The sequence below is a fragment of the Marmota monax genome, unplaced genomic scaffold, assembly GCF_021218885.2.
Source record: "Marmota monax isolate L192 unplaced genomic scaffold, Marmota_monax_Labrador192_F-V1.1 WCK01_AAM20220418_F8-fsc00186, whole genome shotgun sequence".
NCBI lineage: Eukaryota > Metazoa > Chordata > Mammalia > Rodentia > Sciuridae > Marmota > Marmota monax.
The window spans coordinates 1,451,452-1,468,705 of NW_026694725.1; the positions used below are offsets into that span (position 1 = coordinate 1,451,452).

General features: G+C 46.9%; 1 protein-coding gene across 2 annotated transcripts in view; it reads right to left on the reverse strand.

Annotated features, from left to right (window-relative positions):
• The window catches only part of Vwf (von Willebrand factor), a 161,098-nt gene that overhangs the window by 116,054 nt on the left and 27,790 nt on the right, over nt 1–17,254 (reverse strand). For both annotated transcript variants that reach the window (XM_046424111.2, XM_046424112.2), the window contains 4 exons: nt 12,756–12,972; nt 11,066–11,188; nt 10,091–10,202; nt 9,125–9,171 (listed from right to left, as the gene is read on the reverse strand). In XM_046424111.2, the coding sequence (XP_046280067.1) occupies nt 9,125–9,171; nt 10,091–10,202; nt 11,066–11,188; nt 12,756–12,972 (499 nt within the window). The remainder of the gene's footprint in view (nt 1–9,124; nt 9,172–10,090; nt 10,203–11,065; nt 11,189–12,755; nt 12,973–17,254) is intronic.

The following is a 17,254-nucleotide window of genomic DNA, read 5'->3' on the forward strand; positions in this document are numbered from 1 at the left end:
GTAGCCAGCCCTGGTCTCTATCTGCGCCTCAGCAGAGGAGCAGCTCTGGGCGGTTCTGAGGCCACCTCAGAGGCACGGCCATGCTGTGACTTCCACTGGGGCCAATGGGGGAGGGAGGCGGGCAGAAGACCATCTGCTCATGATCTCACCACTGCCCTGTCAGGGCTGACCTCTGCAAGGCCAGCTCCGGAGCCCAGGCTGACACATCTGTAGTGGGGGGGACTAGGACTCCCCTTCATCATCTGAGAACTCAGGGCCCTCGATGTCCCCCCCCAACCAACTGCCTCTCCAACTCCCTGGGGGGCCACAGCTCAGGCCCCACACATCCTGGAGGATGTTCAAGCATGTCTGCCAAAGTCTCTGCCCTGGCTTGGAGCAACCCCATCTTCAGGACCCACAACAGATAAACCAAAGCTAAATCGGGCATCTGGGTGTCTTGCCAACCTCGCTCTGTGCATCTCTCCATCTTCCCTCAACTTTGCCATCTACTCTACAGAAAAGAAAGGGGGACTTCCTTCCCACCCCACCACTCCTGATCAGTGCTGGGTTCTCCACTGCCTTTGCCAAGCCTAACACTGAAGTTCCCCCTAAGAGGGACCTACAGCCCACCCCACATGGTCCCATCTCTCAGGGCTGACATGGGGCTCTCTCACACAGCCAGGAGGTTCCCAAAGGGCACAGGGAGACTCCAGTTGCTCACCTATCAAGGATGAGTACCAGAAAGGGTGGGCAGTGGGGAGTGGGCCCCATAGCCTCCAGCACCACAAGGAGAGGAAGATGAAATCCAGGATGAGGACGAAGATGATGGGGACAGTGACAAAGAAGAGAATGAAACTGACAAGACCACTGGCAAGGAAGTAAACACTGAACCTGAAGCTCGTTCCATCTCAGATAACGATTGTGTTGAAATGAAGAAATTACTGTAGCTTTTCCAAAGGCTTTACCCAAAGCCTCCTCTGAACACTGCAGAACTAACAGACCTCTTAATTGGCCAGAACTGCATTGGGAATGTGATTAAGAATGTTTCAGACACAGAAATGACGATGCGGATGAAGATGAGATTTTTTGGTTTCATAAGCCTTTTAAATTTAACTGTAAGAAAGGATGTCCAGTGTGCTGAACAAATTAAAGAGTTGATTTTAAGCTTCTGTGAGAAGAACCGTGAATAGATCATGGTTAAACAGCCGGACAAGCTTTTAAAACTGACACCACCCAGCCTTTGGGCTTTCTACTAAGTGAAAGATTCATCCACCTCTCTCCACAGACTGCCCTCCCAAACACCAGCCGCTTCAGAAAGATGAGGAGAGTCATGCAAACTAACCAGCCGTGTGGGAGGTGTCCCTTCTACCTGCTGACTAGCAAGACATGTGTGGAAGCAGGAAAAAATCAATTCCAAAACAGAGATGGAACAACCAGAATGCAGAGGAAGAATTTTTCTATGAGAAGGCAGTCCTGAGGTTCAGCTTCTCAGTGCAAGAAGAGGGTGACACTTGAAGAGCGACACTTGCCTGGGAGGCAGGGGGTCTTCTATGGTTGTGCTGAACCATGATGCTCATTCCAGGCAACAAGATAAGTGAAATCATAGCTAAGCTGAAAGGGATGGGCTTATTTTTGTAAAATTACCAGAAAACTATGCGGAGATTTACTGAAAAACTCATAATTATTCAGATTTAAGTCCTCTACAAAAAGTAGGGTTCTGTTCCATGTGTTCCACATCTTGAAAATGTGACACATTTTCAAAATATCTCGTTCTTTGGTCAAATTATGAATGGTTGATTAAAAACTTCCAATAAGAAGAAAAGCATGGAGTAACAATTTAAAGTACTCCATAAAATTCCTATTTTTTATTCTAAAATCATTTTTAAAGAAACAAATAAAGCCAAGTACCAGAGGACCCCACTGCCTGCTACCATGTGCCCATATTTTCACTGATAGGCACAGTCAAGGGACAGGCTAGACTTCACAGCTTTGGATCAATTGTGGTTCTGCCTTGAGTATGTATTGAAGGCAGAGGGCAGGTGAGAAGCCCCAGGTTACTGATAAGTATCCCTAGGCCTAGTCCTCAGGGCCACTGACTCCTTCCAGGATGGCATGGACAGGAGGGCACACCAGGCCAAATGATGGGAGAAGAAAATAAGGAGGTCCCAGATCGTTCACCTAATATCACCTCCCCACTCATTGCCCTCCCAAAAGGGCAAGCATGAGAGGTTCATAGAAATCAGAGAACAGGCAACAAGATAGGGTCAGAGGTCACCCCAGCTCATTGTAAATGTCCTGGAATTTCAAATCCAGCAATGTCACAGGAAAACCTTTTTAAACGACTGGTTTTCAGAAAACACCATTGCTGGACAAACAGAGCCACATAATCATTTATGTCAAATGTCTTGACCCTGCTGCAATGAAATGGGTGGGAACTCTTTCCCCAGCCTTTCTCTGTTTTCTCTAGAGCACTCTTATCTGAGTAAGAAATTGGACTTCCATTATCTTTGACAATGCCCAGGAAAAGAGGGTCAGTGAGAAAATATGCAAATATTCAAGAGCAAAACTTTCAAGGCTAAAATCTAATCCTCCATCTGATTTCCTGATCTGACCCCACTGATTTGTTTCTGTTCGAGACGTCTAAATATCATATTCAGCTTATCTCCTTGGTACAATTGAGGAACAGGACTGCAAACACAGGAAACCCAGGGAAACGGATGGGTGAGTTGCCGGGTAGCAGTTGGCCAAGGAGCTGGAACATCTGCCCAAACAATGGGCCTTATGGCCAGGCCCACCCCTCTTCTACCTGGAAGAGGACACCTAGGATATTAGCAAGCAGGCAGCAAAAAGCAGCCCTGGAAATCAGCCAACCATCATTAAACAGAAAGGTAGGCACTACAAGTTTGGTGAATGAATGAAGGCACAAGATTTTTAGAGAAATACAAATCAAAACTACTCTCAAAACTATTCTAAGATTTCATATCATCTTAGTCAGCATGGCAATTTACAAGAATACAAGCAACAATAAATGTTAGTGAGAATGTGGGGAAGAAGGTACCCTCATACATTGCTGGTGGGACTACAAATTGGTGCAACCACTATGGAATGTGTTATGAAGATTCATCAGAAAACTTGGAATGGAATCACCATTTGACCCAGCTATCCCACTCCTCAGTAAGTACCCAAAGGACTTAAAATCAGCATATTATAGTGATGTAGCCACATCAATGTTTATAGCAGCTCAACTCACAATAGTTAAACTATGGAACCAACCTAGGTGCCCTTCAACAGATGAATGGATAAAGAAAATGTGGAGTATTACTCAGCCATAAGGAAGAATGAAATTATGTCATTTGCTGGTAAATGGATGGAGCTGGAGAATAGCGTGCTAAGCGAAATAAGCCAATCACAAAAAATCAAAAGCCAAATGTTTTCTCTGATATGTGGAGCTAATTCACAATAAGTGGGGGCACGGGAGCATATAGTTACTTTGGATTAGGTACAGGGGAGTGAAGGGAGGGGAGGGGGTATGGTATAGGAAGGATGGTAGAATGAATTGGACATTATTATCCTAGGTACATATATAACTATATGACCAGTGGGATTCTACATCATGTACAACCAGAAGAATGAGAAATTATACTCCCATCTATGCATGATGAATCAAAGTGCACTCTACTGTCATGTATAACTAATTAGAACAAATAAAAATAAATAAATAAAATTTAATAGCATACAAAAGTAGAGCATCCTGAAGTTAATGCACATTGATTCCCACATGAATAAAGGTCCTCTCTCATTTAAAAAAAAAAAAAAAAAAAGGCGGGGGGGAAGGAAACCTCTTTTCTGATGGAAGAACATCACCTCTTTCAGACAAACCTCTTGTCTGCATCAAGCAAGCCCTGCACAGGCTGCTCTGCTTGGGTGGCTTTTGCTCCCTGCCTGCAGCCTTCCCTGCAGAAATGTCAGCCACAGGCCTTTAGCAAAGCAACTCAGACTTCCTCCAGACATCAGAGTTCACAGAAGCCTGCCCGTAAAACACCATAACATCTCCACCAAATGTGAAAATGCATCTCTAAGTGCTCTGTGGGAACCATCTGTTGGTTGTTCCTTTGAAGTGGTCATTATTACCTCCAGTTCACAAATAAGGAAACTAAAGAACACAGAAGTTAAATTAATCCAAGGTTGCAAAGTGGTCAAAGAGTGATTTGAACATGGACAGTGTAATAGTTTGTATCTGGAATATTCCCCAAACGCTCACATATTGAAGACTTGGTTCCCATCGCAGCGGAGTTCAGAGGTGAGGCTTTGGGAAGTTGTTGGATCATGAAGGTGCTAACCACATGGATGGGTTATCCCATTGAAGAGTTTATAATTCAAGGAGGTAAGACCCAGCTGGAGGAAGCAGGTCACTGCGGGCATGCCCTTGAGGACTATATCTCATCCCTGGACTATATCTCGTTCCTGCCCCCTCCCCACTTCCTGGGTGTCACCAGCTGAACAGCTTTCCTCCACCACGTGCTTCCACCACGATACAGAACCAGCCACCCATAGAATGAAACTTCAAAAACTATGAGCCAAAATAAATCTTTCCTCTTTTTTTTTTTTTTTTTTTTTGTCTCAGGTGTTTCATCACAGTGATGGAAAGCTAGCTAACATGGGCTGTCCACCTGGATCCAGAGCCCTAAGCACTTGACACCACTCAACAGTGCTTGGTGCACTGGCTCCTGTACTTTCTGCACACTTGATTTCTTTAGGCCAAGCCTGATGTCATTCTGATTCTGGGCATGTGTAGAAATTTGTCAAAAAGCATAGGTGCAACATAGAGGTTATATGGAAGAAAACCTTAGCTATGAAAAAAGATGCACTACCTGGCTTGAAGGAACTCTGATGTAACTCCAGAGACCCCCAACAAGGGCTGGGAGAGACCCTGGAAGCTTTCTAGAATCTCAGAGACTCCGAATCCCCAGAGGAGCCCAGGCACCCAGGAATATACCCTCCTAAGGGAGCTCATCCACCCTAGTTTATTCATGGCTGTCTCTGTTGTCCAGGAATGAGGTGCTTATTTTCCTTCTTAGAAACTTAGGAACAGACTGACCTTGAATCCCAAGATTGAACTTCAGGGCTGGGATAGAATCCATCAAATTACCTTGAACCCGAGTAATAGAGTACGCTAATTCCTCCCCTCCCCAAAGAGGTCTCTCCACCCTCCTGTACCACCTGCCCAGCTACACTCCCACCTCACCCCCACCCTTCTATGGCACCTTCTTTGTACCTTCATCTATGTCTCTGCCCTTCTCACCCCTGCTTAAAGAAACTGCTGCCTCTGTGCTCTGGGAAAATGCTAATGGCTCATTAGCATTGATGGGGTACTTGTTGGATGTGAAGTAATAATAGCCTCACAACGGCCATGGGGTAAAGTTGCTCTTATCATCCCCATTTGACAGACAGGGAAACTGAGGCTGTGAATCATTAAGTAGCTGACCAAAAATCACCCAGCTAGTAAGTGGTAGAACTGGAATTCCAACCAAACCATCTACATCCCAAGTCTGTGCTCTCAGCTCCCATTCTAGGCCACTTTTACATGGTCATGGGACTTTGGATACAAATGAAAAGCCCTCTACTGGCCCCTTCCTTCTTCTAGAAAAGTGCCTTCCACACTCTTCTAATAGGAGCTTGAGATTCTATAACAAGGGCTTGATTCATTTGAGGAACAGTCCCTATTTACAGGCATGCTCTGCCTCCATTATCTGCAACCAAACTTTTATAGTTCAATGGGAACACAATGAACAGGCACTGTTTGCAGAGGAAGATAAAAGTACTCAGGGTTACAGAAAGGAAAGTCTGCAGACTTGGGGAAACCACATGCTACGGTTTGTATATTAAGTGTCCCTCAAAGGCCCATGTGTTAAATGTTTGATCCCCAGAGTGGCATTTTGGGGAGTTGGTGGAACCTAAGGAGGTGGGCTCTAGTGAGAGGAAGTTACATCACTGGGAGCGTGGTCTTGAAGGGGATAGCAGAACCCCATCCTCTCAGTCTCTCTCCGTCCACTTCCTGGATCCAGAGGTAACAGCTATGAGAGACTGTCATCACCAGAGGCCCAAATAAATGGAGCTACCCCAATCTTGGACTTGAACCTCCAGAATCATGAGCCAAAATAAACCTCTCTACTTCACAAGTTACCTGGGTCCCTATTTAGTCATCTGTAATGCCAGGCTGACTAATGCACCATAGTTTTACCTGTGGTTGGCTCAACCTCTCACCCACAAGCAGAGGAATGCAGGGAGCGGTACAAGTCTGGCTGGCTTGAAGGAATTCAGGAGACCAGAGCTGGATGGGGCTACCTGCACATCTAGGCATCAAGAGAATGAGTCACAGGAAGCCCCAGCCCTGCCCCAGCACAGACTTCTGCCCTCCTGAGACCTTCTTCTCCCTCTCACTACCCACGCTCTCTGTGCTTAGTAGCCTCAAAAGGAGTTCTTCATGGTGCATAACTTCTCTCCGCCTATACATAGACTGGACATGTTGACTTATTTCTAGTGAATATAATACAGCAGATGTGATATATGCCAGTTCAAAATTTTGTTTTTTAAAGACTATGGTGCCTGTTCTGGTTTCTCCCCACCCACCCCCTCTCTCTGAAGTCACTCTCCCCAGGGGAAGCCAGCTGTCATGTTGTGAGGCAGTCACAGGGAGAGGGCCACACGGTGAGGCTGCAAGCCCACTGCTGTGTTTTGCATGTTTCCCAAAGTTCACGTTTTGGATACTTAGTCCTCAATGCAACAGTGTTGGGAGGTAAGACCTGTGAGAGCTGATTAGGCCAGGAGGGCTGTGCCCTCATGAATGAACTAATGTCACTACAATAGGAGTGGATTATGTATCAGCAGTGGGTTGTTATAGAAGCAAGTTGGGCCTCTGGTGTTCTCTCACTCACACCCTCTCGGCCCTTCTGCCTTCCACATAGAATGAAGCACCACAAGGACCTATAACAGATGCCAACACTATGTTTTTAGACTTCCAGCCTCCAAAATCATGAACCAAATAAAGTTCTGTTTCTTGTAAATTACACAGTCTGTGGTATTCTGTTATAGCAGAATAAAATGAATGCACATAAATAAGCTTCAAAGCAATCCCCCTCACTCCCCTGCCAAGCCTTCAGATAAGACCACAGCCCCAGTCAATAGCTATTTGGCTGCAATTTCATGAGAGATCACGGGTCAGAGACATCCAGAGTCAGACTTGGATTCCTGGCATTCAGAAACTGTGAGGAAAAGTTGCACAGCAATTGATAGCCAACATACTCTCATCTTATTTCAGAGAATCAAAACCCAGTTCTCTATTTCTAAGATTTACAATATTGACTCCTCCGAGTTCTTCAGAGAAGCCTTGGCATGTTCTTTGCTTTACTAGGAGAGCTGAGCATATGCCCTTCCAGAACCTCCCAGTCCACTCTTCTTATGAGAAACTCTTCCTGCAATCATCACCCGGGGAGCATAAGACAGCCCCACTGCCAGCAGAATCATGGGAAAGCGTCCTTACAAGCCTGGAAACCTGGGCAGAAAAGAACTGGGAGGCAACAACCAACTAAACTTCAGAACCAGAGAAGGAGGGTCAGAGTGGGAAAATGAGAATAAGAAAAGAGCTCAGTGGCTTTGTTGGCAAAATATCAAACCACTCAGTAGACCAGAGCTGGATGGGGCTACCTGCCCATCTAGGCATCAAGAGATTGTCTTGCATCCTCAGCAAAGCTATTCTCTAGATTTTGAATTGACTATCAGAGCATCGTATTGTCTATCCAGACCCGACCATCATGCACAGAGTGGGTGATTGGAAAACGGATGGATGGAAGGCCTTCCTGAAGAAACTAGTCCTAAGACTTTGAAAATTCGTATTCCACCTGAAAAAAAAATGACAAGCTGAATTTCCAAAATTCCACCAACTGTGGCTCACAGATCTTATATAATGAATGTGTATTATGTAGATATTAGAGGTTTTTCACAGGTTGGTTGCAGCGACTTTATATGTCTGTCAAAGGTTCCTTGGGTCTTTCATGGTGTACTATTATGTTAAATGGAGCACAGGTATCAACATCAATCTCTTGTACTTACTGCTTTCTTCAAGGATTACACAAAGGATAACCTGGTTAACCTAGTTAGACTAGTGGACCTAACCCTAGTGCCCACCTCCCGTCTAGTTCCACAATTTTCTCAGTGTGAAGGGCACTAAAGAAGGAACTGAGTGATTCTAAAGACCTCAAAAATCCAAAGACCTCAAATATGATCCCTGGTATCCAAGATCACCCTGGTCCAAAATCTAGGATCAGGAAGAAGAGAAAATGGAAGGGCAAAGGTAGAATCCAGGCAGTTGTGAGTTTGAGTCCTGACTCTCCCTCTAGGTAGCTATGTAACTTTGGGCAAGTTACTTAACCTCCCTTTTGCAAGATAAGAACAAACTGTACCAATCCCACAGGTAGCAATAAAGTAATACCTGTAAAGTGCTTAGTACGCTGTCCAGCACCTCAAAAACATCATGTGAATAAGTTCAAGGGGGGAGACCTAGGGTCACTGGAGTGAGGCAGGTCGGGAGCTTTGAATGGACAAAGTTTGCAGTAAACAGAACAGAGCAGATGCCAAACAGAGGAGAATGCAAAAGGCAGAGATTATAAAACAATTTTTCCTAAGCAGATTTTCCAGGGCAGGGACAGGTTTGGAGGAATCATTAGGTCACCTGGTTCTCCTAGCTCGTGCACCATGCTATGGTTTGCATATCAAGCATTCCAGAGAATTCCAGTAAGACTCTCACTTCAAGCCTAAAGGGTTATCAGCACCTTCTTCCTCTTAGTTTTCCAAAGAACTCAGCAGTCAAGACTTCACAGGTCTTAATCCTTTGAGTAAACAGGTGACAGGAAAGAACAAAGCACCTTAGCCCCCGGGTGTGGCCTCCCTTTTCAGCTGGAGAAGAGCTCCCCTCCTCTCCCACCCTCAGCATAGCTGGTATCTGAAACCTGAGCTGTGATCAGGGGGCTGTCGCCATTTTATGCTGAAGAGTCAACTTCTCCACACCTTGAGGTGGCCCTTCCTGTAAGAGAGGACACACCTCTCCATCAAAAGAAGAGAGGGAACGAGCAGTAAGCAGGTCACCTACCTGGGCATTCTTCATTGCTGCAGATCCACAGGCTATTTCGGCAAATGCTGTCAGGGAAAGAAACACAGGTCATTGGTAGTTCAGCCAAGCTAAGGTCAATTTGAGCTCACCACAGATATCACAGCCCTCCAGAGAAGCTCTGGGAGAAGGGAGCAGCGCTAGAGGTGTCTTTGGGAAAGTTGTAGAGGATGGAGCTTTGGTCACAGAGGAACCTTGGAGATGTTGACAAGGGAAGAAACCCTGACAGAAAAAAAAAAAAGAAAGAAAGAAAATCTAGAGTATCTCATGTCCCTGAAAATCTGCTCAGGTACTAGGAGTCCAATTCCTGCCCCCACACACAGCAGGTGGAAGAGCTGTTGAGAGGTAAGCCCAGCACCATGGTTGGCCTTCAGGAAGTCTCAGTCAGTACCAGAGGCTGCCACTCAAGAAAGACAGCAGAGGACAGAGGCCTGGAGATGGAATAAGGAGATATTTTCCTTGGTGTATTGGGGACAGATAGAGCTGCCCAGAGAGGACCAGAGATGTTCTTAAGGAGAGGACTTCAGCTAAGCAGAGAGAGGCACCCCAATTGGGCCAGCGGACAGCAGAAGCCATGGCAGACCTACATGAATCTCCATTTGACTCTGTTGCCTCCTACCACCCAGAAGATCAAAGATTTCAAGGAGAGAAGGAACTGCCTTCTGCCTGGGGATTGCTATGTAGCCCATCTTCTGGGAGGGAGGATGGAGGGGGAGATGGTGACTGTGTGTAAAGGACCCTTTCCTGTGACCTCCCCACCATCTATGCACAGAGGTACTATAATCCCGCATCGCAGCACTGCCTGCCACACCTGTTCCCAACCCCACCATCACTCTCCATGCCAGCCCAGGCCAGCTCCTGGTCTCCCCGCCACTGACCCTCCTCCCCCAGCTTCCTCTCCCAAAGCCCCTGGGCAGCTCTCCAGACCACATTGTGCTGCACAGTTACCAGGTGTTGCAGTCTCGAGCGAGGGAGGCGCCTGGAGGGTACCGCTTCCCGGAATGCACGCAGGAACACTGGGCGCTCTCCACACAGCGGCCTTCATCAAGGAGCTGTCCCTCTGGGTTCAAGGGCATCAAGGTAGAAGTCTCAACATTTCATCATTAGTACTCATCTCACAACTATAGAATCCCAGGAGTGATCACCAGCTTCAGGCTTCTCCCAGGAAACTCAAAGAACCTGATATTTATCCCTCATATTGATGCAATGTGAGGGAGAGAGATTATTCATCTCCATTGTACAGATGAAGGAATGGGAGAAAAGGGTTTGCTCAAGGTCAACCAGAAGGGAAGTCAGGAATCTAGGCTTAGGGCTTTTTCAAGAAAGCTCCAAGGACTTGTGTGATGAGGGATGACAGAGGAGAACATTATTCATCACCACTTCCCAGATGGAGAAATGGAGTCAAGAGTTTTGTTCAAGGTCTTCCAGTGGAGAAGTCATGAGTTGAAACACACAGGACTCTCTTTCTGTAATTAAACAGGGCTTGTGACCAAAGCTCACAAAGTGTCCCCTGGACGGACTTTCTAGAGGAAAGCCCTTTTTCAGCTGAGCTCACACGGCAAACCCAGCAAACAGTTTACAAACCTTTCTCCCAGACTGGTTCCCTGGCCCCAAACAGAGAAAACAAAATCATAGTTCAGATGGGGCACGAGCTCCCCAAACAACAGTCACTGTTGGGGCCCAGACCATCCTCCCATTTCCCTAGACACAGTGCCTTCATGGATATAGTACAACAGGAAAACATAAATTAAAAATAAAGCCCAGCTCAATCCTGATCACTCTCTACAGAGACTTTGAAAGACTAAATAAAAGGCCTCTGATTTCAGCAATGAGGAACAAACACAAGTGGCCTTCATCTCCCTTTCCAAAGCCAAGGGCACTGGCAAGGTCCTGGATTTGTAAATAAAGTGGGAAGTTTATTACCAGGGCAGCTGCAGCCATCCACACATTTCTCCTGACACACTTCATTGATGTGCAGGCTCTGGCAGGTTCTGGGGCAAGGGGACACACAGTCCTTATATTCCATGCCAGCAGGGCATGCTGGGCCTGAAAAGAAAATCAAAGGAGTCTCCCCAGAGCAGCTCTCCAGCAGTGCCGCATCTCCAAGCCATGCCCCCAGCCCAGCCTCCATCAAACCTCTGACAGCTTGCTCTGTCGTCAGGGCTCCAAGGATCATCTTGGCCCCACCGGTCCATGTGTCCCTCTGAGGTCACCTCTCCCACCTTGGGAGACCCCAACTAAGACTCACTGGGGGCACCTGGGACCACAATCCCTTCCCCCTTGGTCATCTATCCTTGAGAAACAACTTGGCATTCTTTTGCTCCTCTATGTTGTGTCCCCTTTACCTAAAACATTATCAGGGTGACACAAACTTCTCTGGGCTAAAAAGGAGTGGCCTCTGGGAACCAGTAGGGAGCTAATGGTGTCCCCCATCATGTCTTCCTCCAAAAGACCCTCTTCCCCCATGAAATTGGCCCCATTCAGATCCACACACACATACACACACACACACTCACATGCACAGGGCACATGCCGCTCACATCCACTTGGTCCATGGTGACTCGTTCTATATTTATTTCCCTTGCTGGAAGGCTGCCTACGGAAGCCTATCACCTAAGTATGTCTCTGTCCTTACCCCTGAATTCAGTTCCTTATGTACAAAACTGGTTCTTCATCTCCCAAATAATTGCCTCAAGCCCCTTCTCCAAGATCCACTAGGTATCATCTCCACCCAACCTTCAAAGACCTAAGAAAATAGCCCACTCCACAATCCAGAGGAGAAACCAAGGGCTTGTCTCCACCTTCTCATACCCCACAGCAAAGATGAAAAACTAATTTCAAAGCCATATGCCACACACTGTAACACATGTGTGCAGAGTAATGTTGGTTAGATCCTCTGTGTAATTATCACAGAACAGTTGTAAATCTGCACAAAATTTGGTCAGTCTGAGTAGAGGAGCCTTCTTGTAAGGTGGCCAGAGAAGCCCCCAGTTAATCATAATAATTCGGGGATGGTGACGAGTGGGGACCTGATGAGTTTAGAAGAGGACAAACACAGTTGTCGGAGGTGGAGGTAGAAGGAATGGCGCACATCGTGCCCAGAGACAGAGAAGCTGAGTTCACACAAGGGAAGGACTTCAACAGAACACTCTGGTCTCTCAGAGATGGACAGCTTGGCCAACTCCCTGCTCCTCCTCAGTTCAGACAGGCAGATATGCAGACAAACCCTGAAACTGAAACTGCTGGGATTTGGGTCTGAAGTGCAGAATATTTTATGAGTCCAGGGATGGATTTCCTGAGGGGAGTCAAGGGGTACGGAGGGAGGCATGGTGTGGAACAGAGCTGACAAGACACCAGACCTAGGGGGCCCTGTCCAGCCTCAGTTCAGCCTGTGAGGGAGGGGACTCCCCTTTGGGCCAGCACTCACAAGACCAGGTGGCAGACAGCAGGAGCCATTCAGAATATGGGTTCAGCCACCTGTGGCTTTGGGGGCACTGGCTGACTGTGCTGGAGGGAAGGTACACATCATGACACAAAGCTTCCTGAGGGCCATTACCCCAGGACAGACACAGCACATGCCCATCAAGAAGGGAGGTGAGGGGTGGCAACTCACGGCATGCACTGTGGTCAGTCCAGCCATACAGCACCATGCCCTCCTGGGCACAGGTCCGGGCATACTCCAGGAAGGCAGGGCATGGGCACTCCGTTCCCTGAGTACATGTGCACAAAGTCTTCTCACACAGGGCCACGAAAGGCTCAGGGTCCACCAGAGGGTGGCAGCGGGCAAACACGGAGGCACTCTTCAGTAGCTGGCACTGTTCCCACAGGACCTTCAGGGAAAGAAGCACCTCAGCACAGCACAAAAGTGGCCCTGGCCACTGCCCTGCACTCACTGTCTCTGAGGGAGGCACCAAGGAGACTCAGCTCCACTGGGCAAACCAAGGACACCCCTCAGGACCTGGGAGAGTGCCTGGCACCCAGCAGGTGCTTATGGACAGGTGGAAGTCAGTCAGTCCATCCATCAAAGGAAAGACATAGGACACATGCTATATGAAGTAACTGTATAGCCTAGACTGAACCTTGAAATGGAGTCTGAGGTACTTGAATTGCTGTAACAGGTCATGTCCTATTTGAAGGGATAGGGAAGAGAGAGGGAAAGCACTGAGCCTGGAGGTGGACCACATAGCCTTCAGAGGGCAATAATGCTGGTCAGCATCTGCTCTGAACTGACCTGGCTACTTTTCCCCTTCCCTGACCTTAACCTTCTTCACTATAAATGATGAGGTGGCCCAAGGAGTCTTATAAAGTAGAGATTTCTGGGCCTCACCCTTCAGACAGAGATTTGAAGTCAGTAGTTCAGGGGTGAAATTCAGGAATACGTTTTCTTGGACATTCTCTGGCTGATTGCTGGGATCAGACAGGACCCGTTCCCAACAGCCACAACATGATAGAATTCTATAAAATGTCCCAGACATACCATGCCATATCCTTTGTGGATACCCTCAACCTAATAGTGCAAGGCAGGTTTGGGTTCACCATTTGCTTCTTCTGTACATTCATTGGTATTAACACTCCCACATTAAAACATCTCTACAGTCTGATTTAATGATCTTAAATGGCCACCTTTTCCCCAGTTTCTGAAGTTGAGATGCATCTTACAATGGATATCATGCTTCAAATGCTTTTTCTTTCTCAATGATACATGGAACAATGATGTGCATTAGAACCAATGTTGTCTTAGATTTGACACTATACAATATGGACAATATAAATGATCCCCACAATTTTATTCATGCATAATTTCTTTCATATGTATGTATAATCTCCTACTGCAAGCCAGCATTAGTAAAAGGACTTACAATCTCCAGCAAATAGGAAAAAGTACAAGAGCATCTACATGAAAGGGCTGAATTCTGAAGGGTAAACTGGGACCAATCAGGGTTCATAAAGGGAATGGTTAAAAAAAAAAAAGGAAAGAAGGAAGATATTACGAGTTTGAAAAAGAGGGAAATCCAATCTTCCCAAACTGTACAAAGAAGTGTCAGAGCAAGCTTACATGAATCAAGAGCCAAAAGCCAAGAATCTGTTCATGGGCCTCCTCTTTTGTGATACCATGAAAAGCCCAGAGGAATAGAAATTTGATCTGGCCTGCTCACCATCCTCAGGATCCACCTTGTTTTTACTAGGGATGTTCTATGTTCCTAGAGAAATCAATGTCCTTCCCACAACAGCCCTGTGCTGGGACCCTGTCTGCCTCCTGGCCTGCACAGTCTACCGTCTGAACCAGGCAAGCAGGACAGAATGTCACAGCTGCAGCCTCACACCCAGCAGAGAGATCCAAGGCCCAGCTGGGAATGGCTGGTTCCCTGTGGGCCTTAGAGGCAGCTGGTACCAGCACAGGCTGCTGGCTACACTCACAGCAGATGTCTCAAGGGTCAAAGCAAGCAACTGCTCTGGGTGGTGCTGCAGCACCCAGACCCAGTCCTACCTTCCTGAGGTCCTACTAGGGCCATACCCGCCAAGTGGCCATGAAAAGCATTAACTAAAAGCCCAGCTCTATCACTGACTGGAAGTGGGGACTTAGGCTAATAATTCACTTCATGAAGAAGGGTGTCCTTGAGTAGAAAGGGAATGATAGCAATATTCACACTACCTCACAGGCAGGTGTTGAAGGCACTGAGTGAGCAAAGACTACTCCCATGGGCCCTGGGGCCACTTAGGTCTCAGGAGGCAAAGAGAGAGAGCAGCAAACAGGCTGTCTTGGCCTCAGTATGACTTCTACATCTGAGCCCTGATTTAGGCTCAGCCTCTTCTACATGCTGGCTGTGTGAGCTTGGACTCACTATTCAACCTCTCTTCTCTGTAAAATGGGGAGAATGAGAATAGTTCCTATCTAGTAAGAGTGGAGTGCAGACTGAATGAAATCATGCATGGAAATTGTTTATCCCAATAAATGATGACCCCATATCATCATCATCATCATCATCATCATCATCATCATCACTCATCTCTGGCTCAGAGAGTTCCCTTATATGTCTCTCCTTCCATTAGGTTTATCATCCAGAATGGTGAACATGTCCCCAGAAAAACAGGACACCTTTGTTCCTTTTCCCCCATCTCCATCTCCCTGGACTATACCAGGAGAAAGGTCACCATGACAACTAAATTATCACTTCCTGAGTGTCTTGGTTGGTCCATGGTGAGCAGAGGAGCAGCTTTTCTGGGACTTGTTGTTTGGCTTTTAAGGGTGCTGGGGATTGAACAGAGGGTTTCATGCATATTAGTAAAGCACTCTATCACTGACCAACATCCCTTTATATTTATTTTAATTGAGACAGGGTCTCACTAAGTTGCTGTTTCTGAGGCTGACCTCAAATTTGCAATCCTCCAGCTTCCATCTCCAGAGCAACTGGGGTTACAGATGTGGACCATCATGCCCAGCTTATACATGTTTGTTTGGGAGGTTCACACTCCTCCAAGACAAAGAAGTGGGGAGGAAACCTGTCTTCTTTGTAATAGGAAGATGTAAGAAGCTCCATCCTTACTGTCAAGTTAAGGTTCAGGGAGGGAGGATGTGGCCTGGGTCTGTTTCTTCCCATTTCACTACACAATCTGTCCCCATCAAAATGCCACTCAAAGAATGAGGTCACAGACCTCTCAGAGGGGAGGTGAAGGTGTTCCAGAAAAGGTCAGCTGCTACCTCTTTCCCCACCCACAATTTAGAACTGAAGGGAAAATATCAAAAGGGCAAACCACCAGGATTTTTCTAAGGTGAGCAGGGGAGCAGCTATGGTCCTATAGACCATCTCTGGGTCTATAGGACAATGGCTCACAGCAGTCCCTGCACTGCACCGTCAGCTCTTAAAGGTACAGGGTCACAAAATCAAAGGTCCTCACTGGAAAGGACACAGTATCAGTCAATCAGAAGAGCCCTGAAGTCCAGGCATCCACCCTCCCCAGAGCCCTGGCCAGGCAGAGACCAGCTTGGCCCACCTCCAGCTGGCCCAGGTCCGCCTTTTTCCAGCTCCAAGGGAAAATGGGAACAGTACTCCAGCATATTTCCTGGGAGCTCCCTGGAGGTATTAAATGGTTTATAGAAAGTCTTAGCATGAAAGGTGACTTCTGAATATTTGCTTGAAGAACAGGAGTGATTTCTGCAAAAGCAGCCACCTCCCTTCTTAAAACAATTTCTTTGGCTTCCACTCTACATACTTGAAATTCAGCTAGAGCTTCTCTCTCAACAGAAACAAAAGGAAAAAATCTGTCCTCTCACCTTGCCCTCCAGTATTCATCAGCCCTGGCCTCAACTTGGTCTACCAGAGTGACCACAGTCTGAGAGAAGGCAGGACATCCTTATATCTGCCCAGCACTTGCAACCCAATCTGCCCTCCCTCCATGGCTGGACTACAGTGATATGTGCAGCTTGCTACCTCTGCCACTCCCAGGCTTCCCTGTTCCATTACAGGTAGCTCTGCCATGTCAGGTCAGGTCCTGAGAGAGGTCCCATAAATAAACCCGAGATGGAGTTGATATTTGTACTCTCAGAATCATGGCAGAGACATTGGCAAGTAAGTGGTGACCAAAACATTCACTCCACAAACATTGTTGGTGTGGCCTCCAGGTCCCCAGCAGTTTATCAAGTGGATATAAAATACAAATCCAGGCTGGGGATGTGGCTCAAGCAGTAGCGCGCTCGCCTGGCATGTGCAGGGCGCTGAGTTCGATCCTCAACACCACATAAAAAATAAAATAAAGATATTGTGTCCACCTAAAACTAAAAAATAAATATTTAAAAAATAAAAATAAAATACAAATCCAACTATGTCGCACTCCAGCTGAAAGGGCAAATTTCTGACTCATTAGGAAAGCAGCAAGGCCAGGCCCTCCATGACTTGAGCCCAACCTCCATGCATCACTCATGGTTTCCTGAACATATCCTGATGTTCTGTTCCATTGGTCACACTGTTCCAGGCACAAGGAATGAAATAGAAAGCACACAGACTCAGTTCCAGCCCTCATAAAGCCTAACGAGGGAGCCCCATGAAGTCAGACTTGGTCCCTCTCCCACTCTGGGTACCTCCGTTCTTATACTGGAATTATCCATTTCACTGG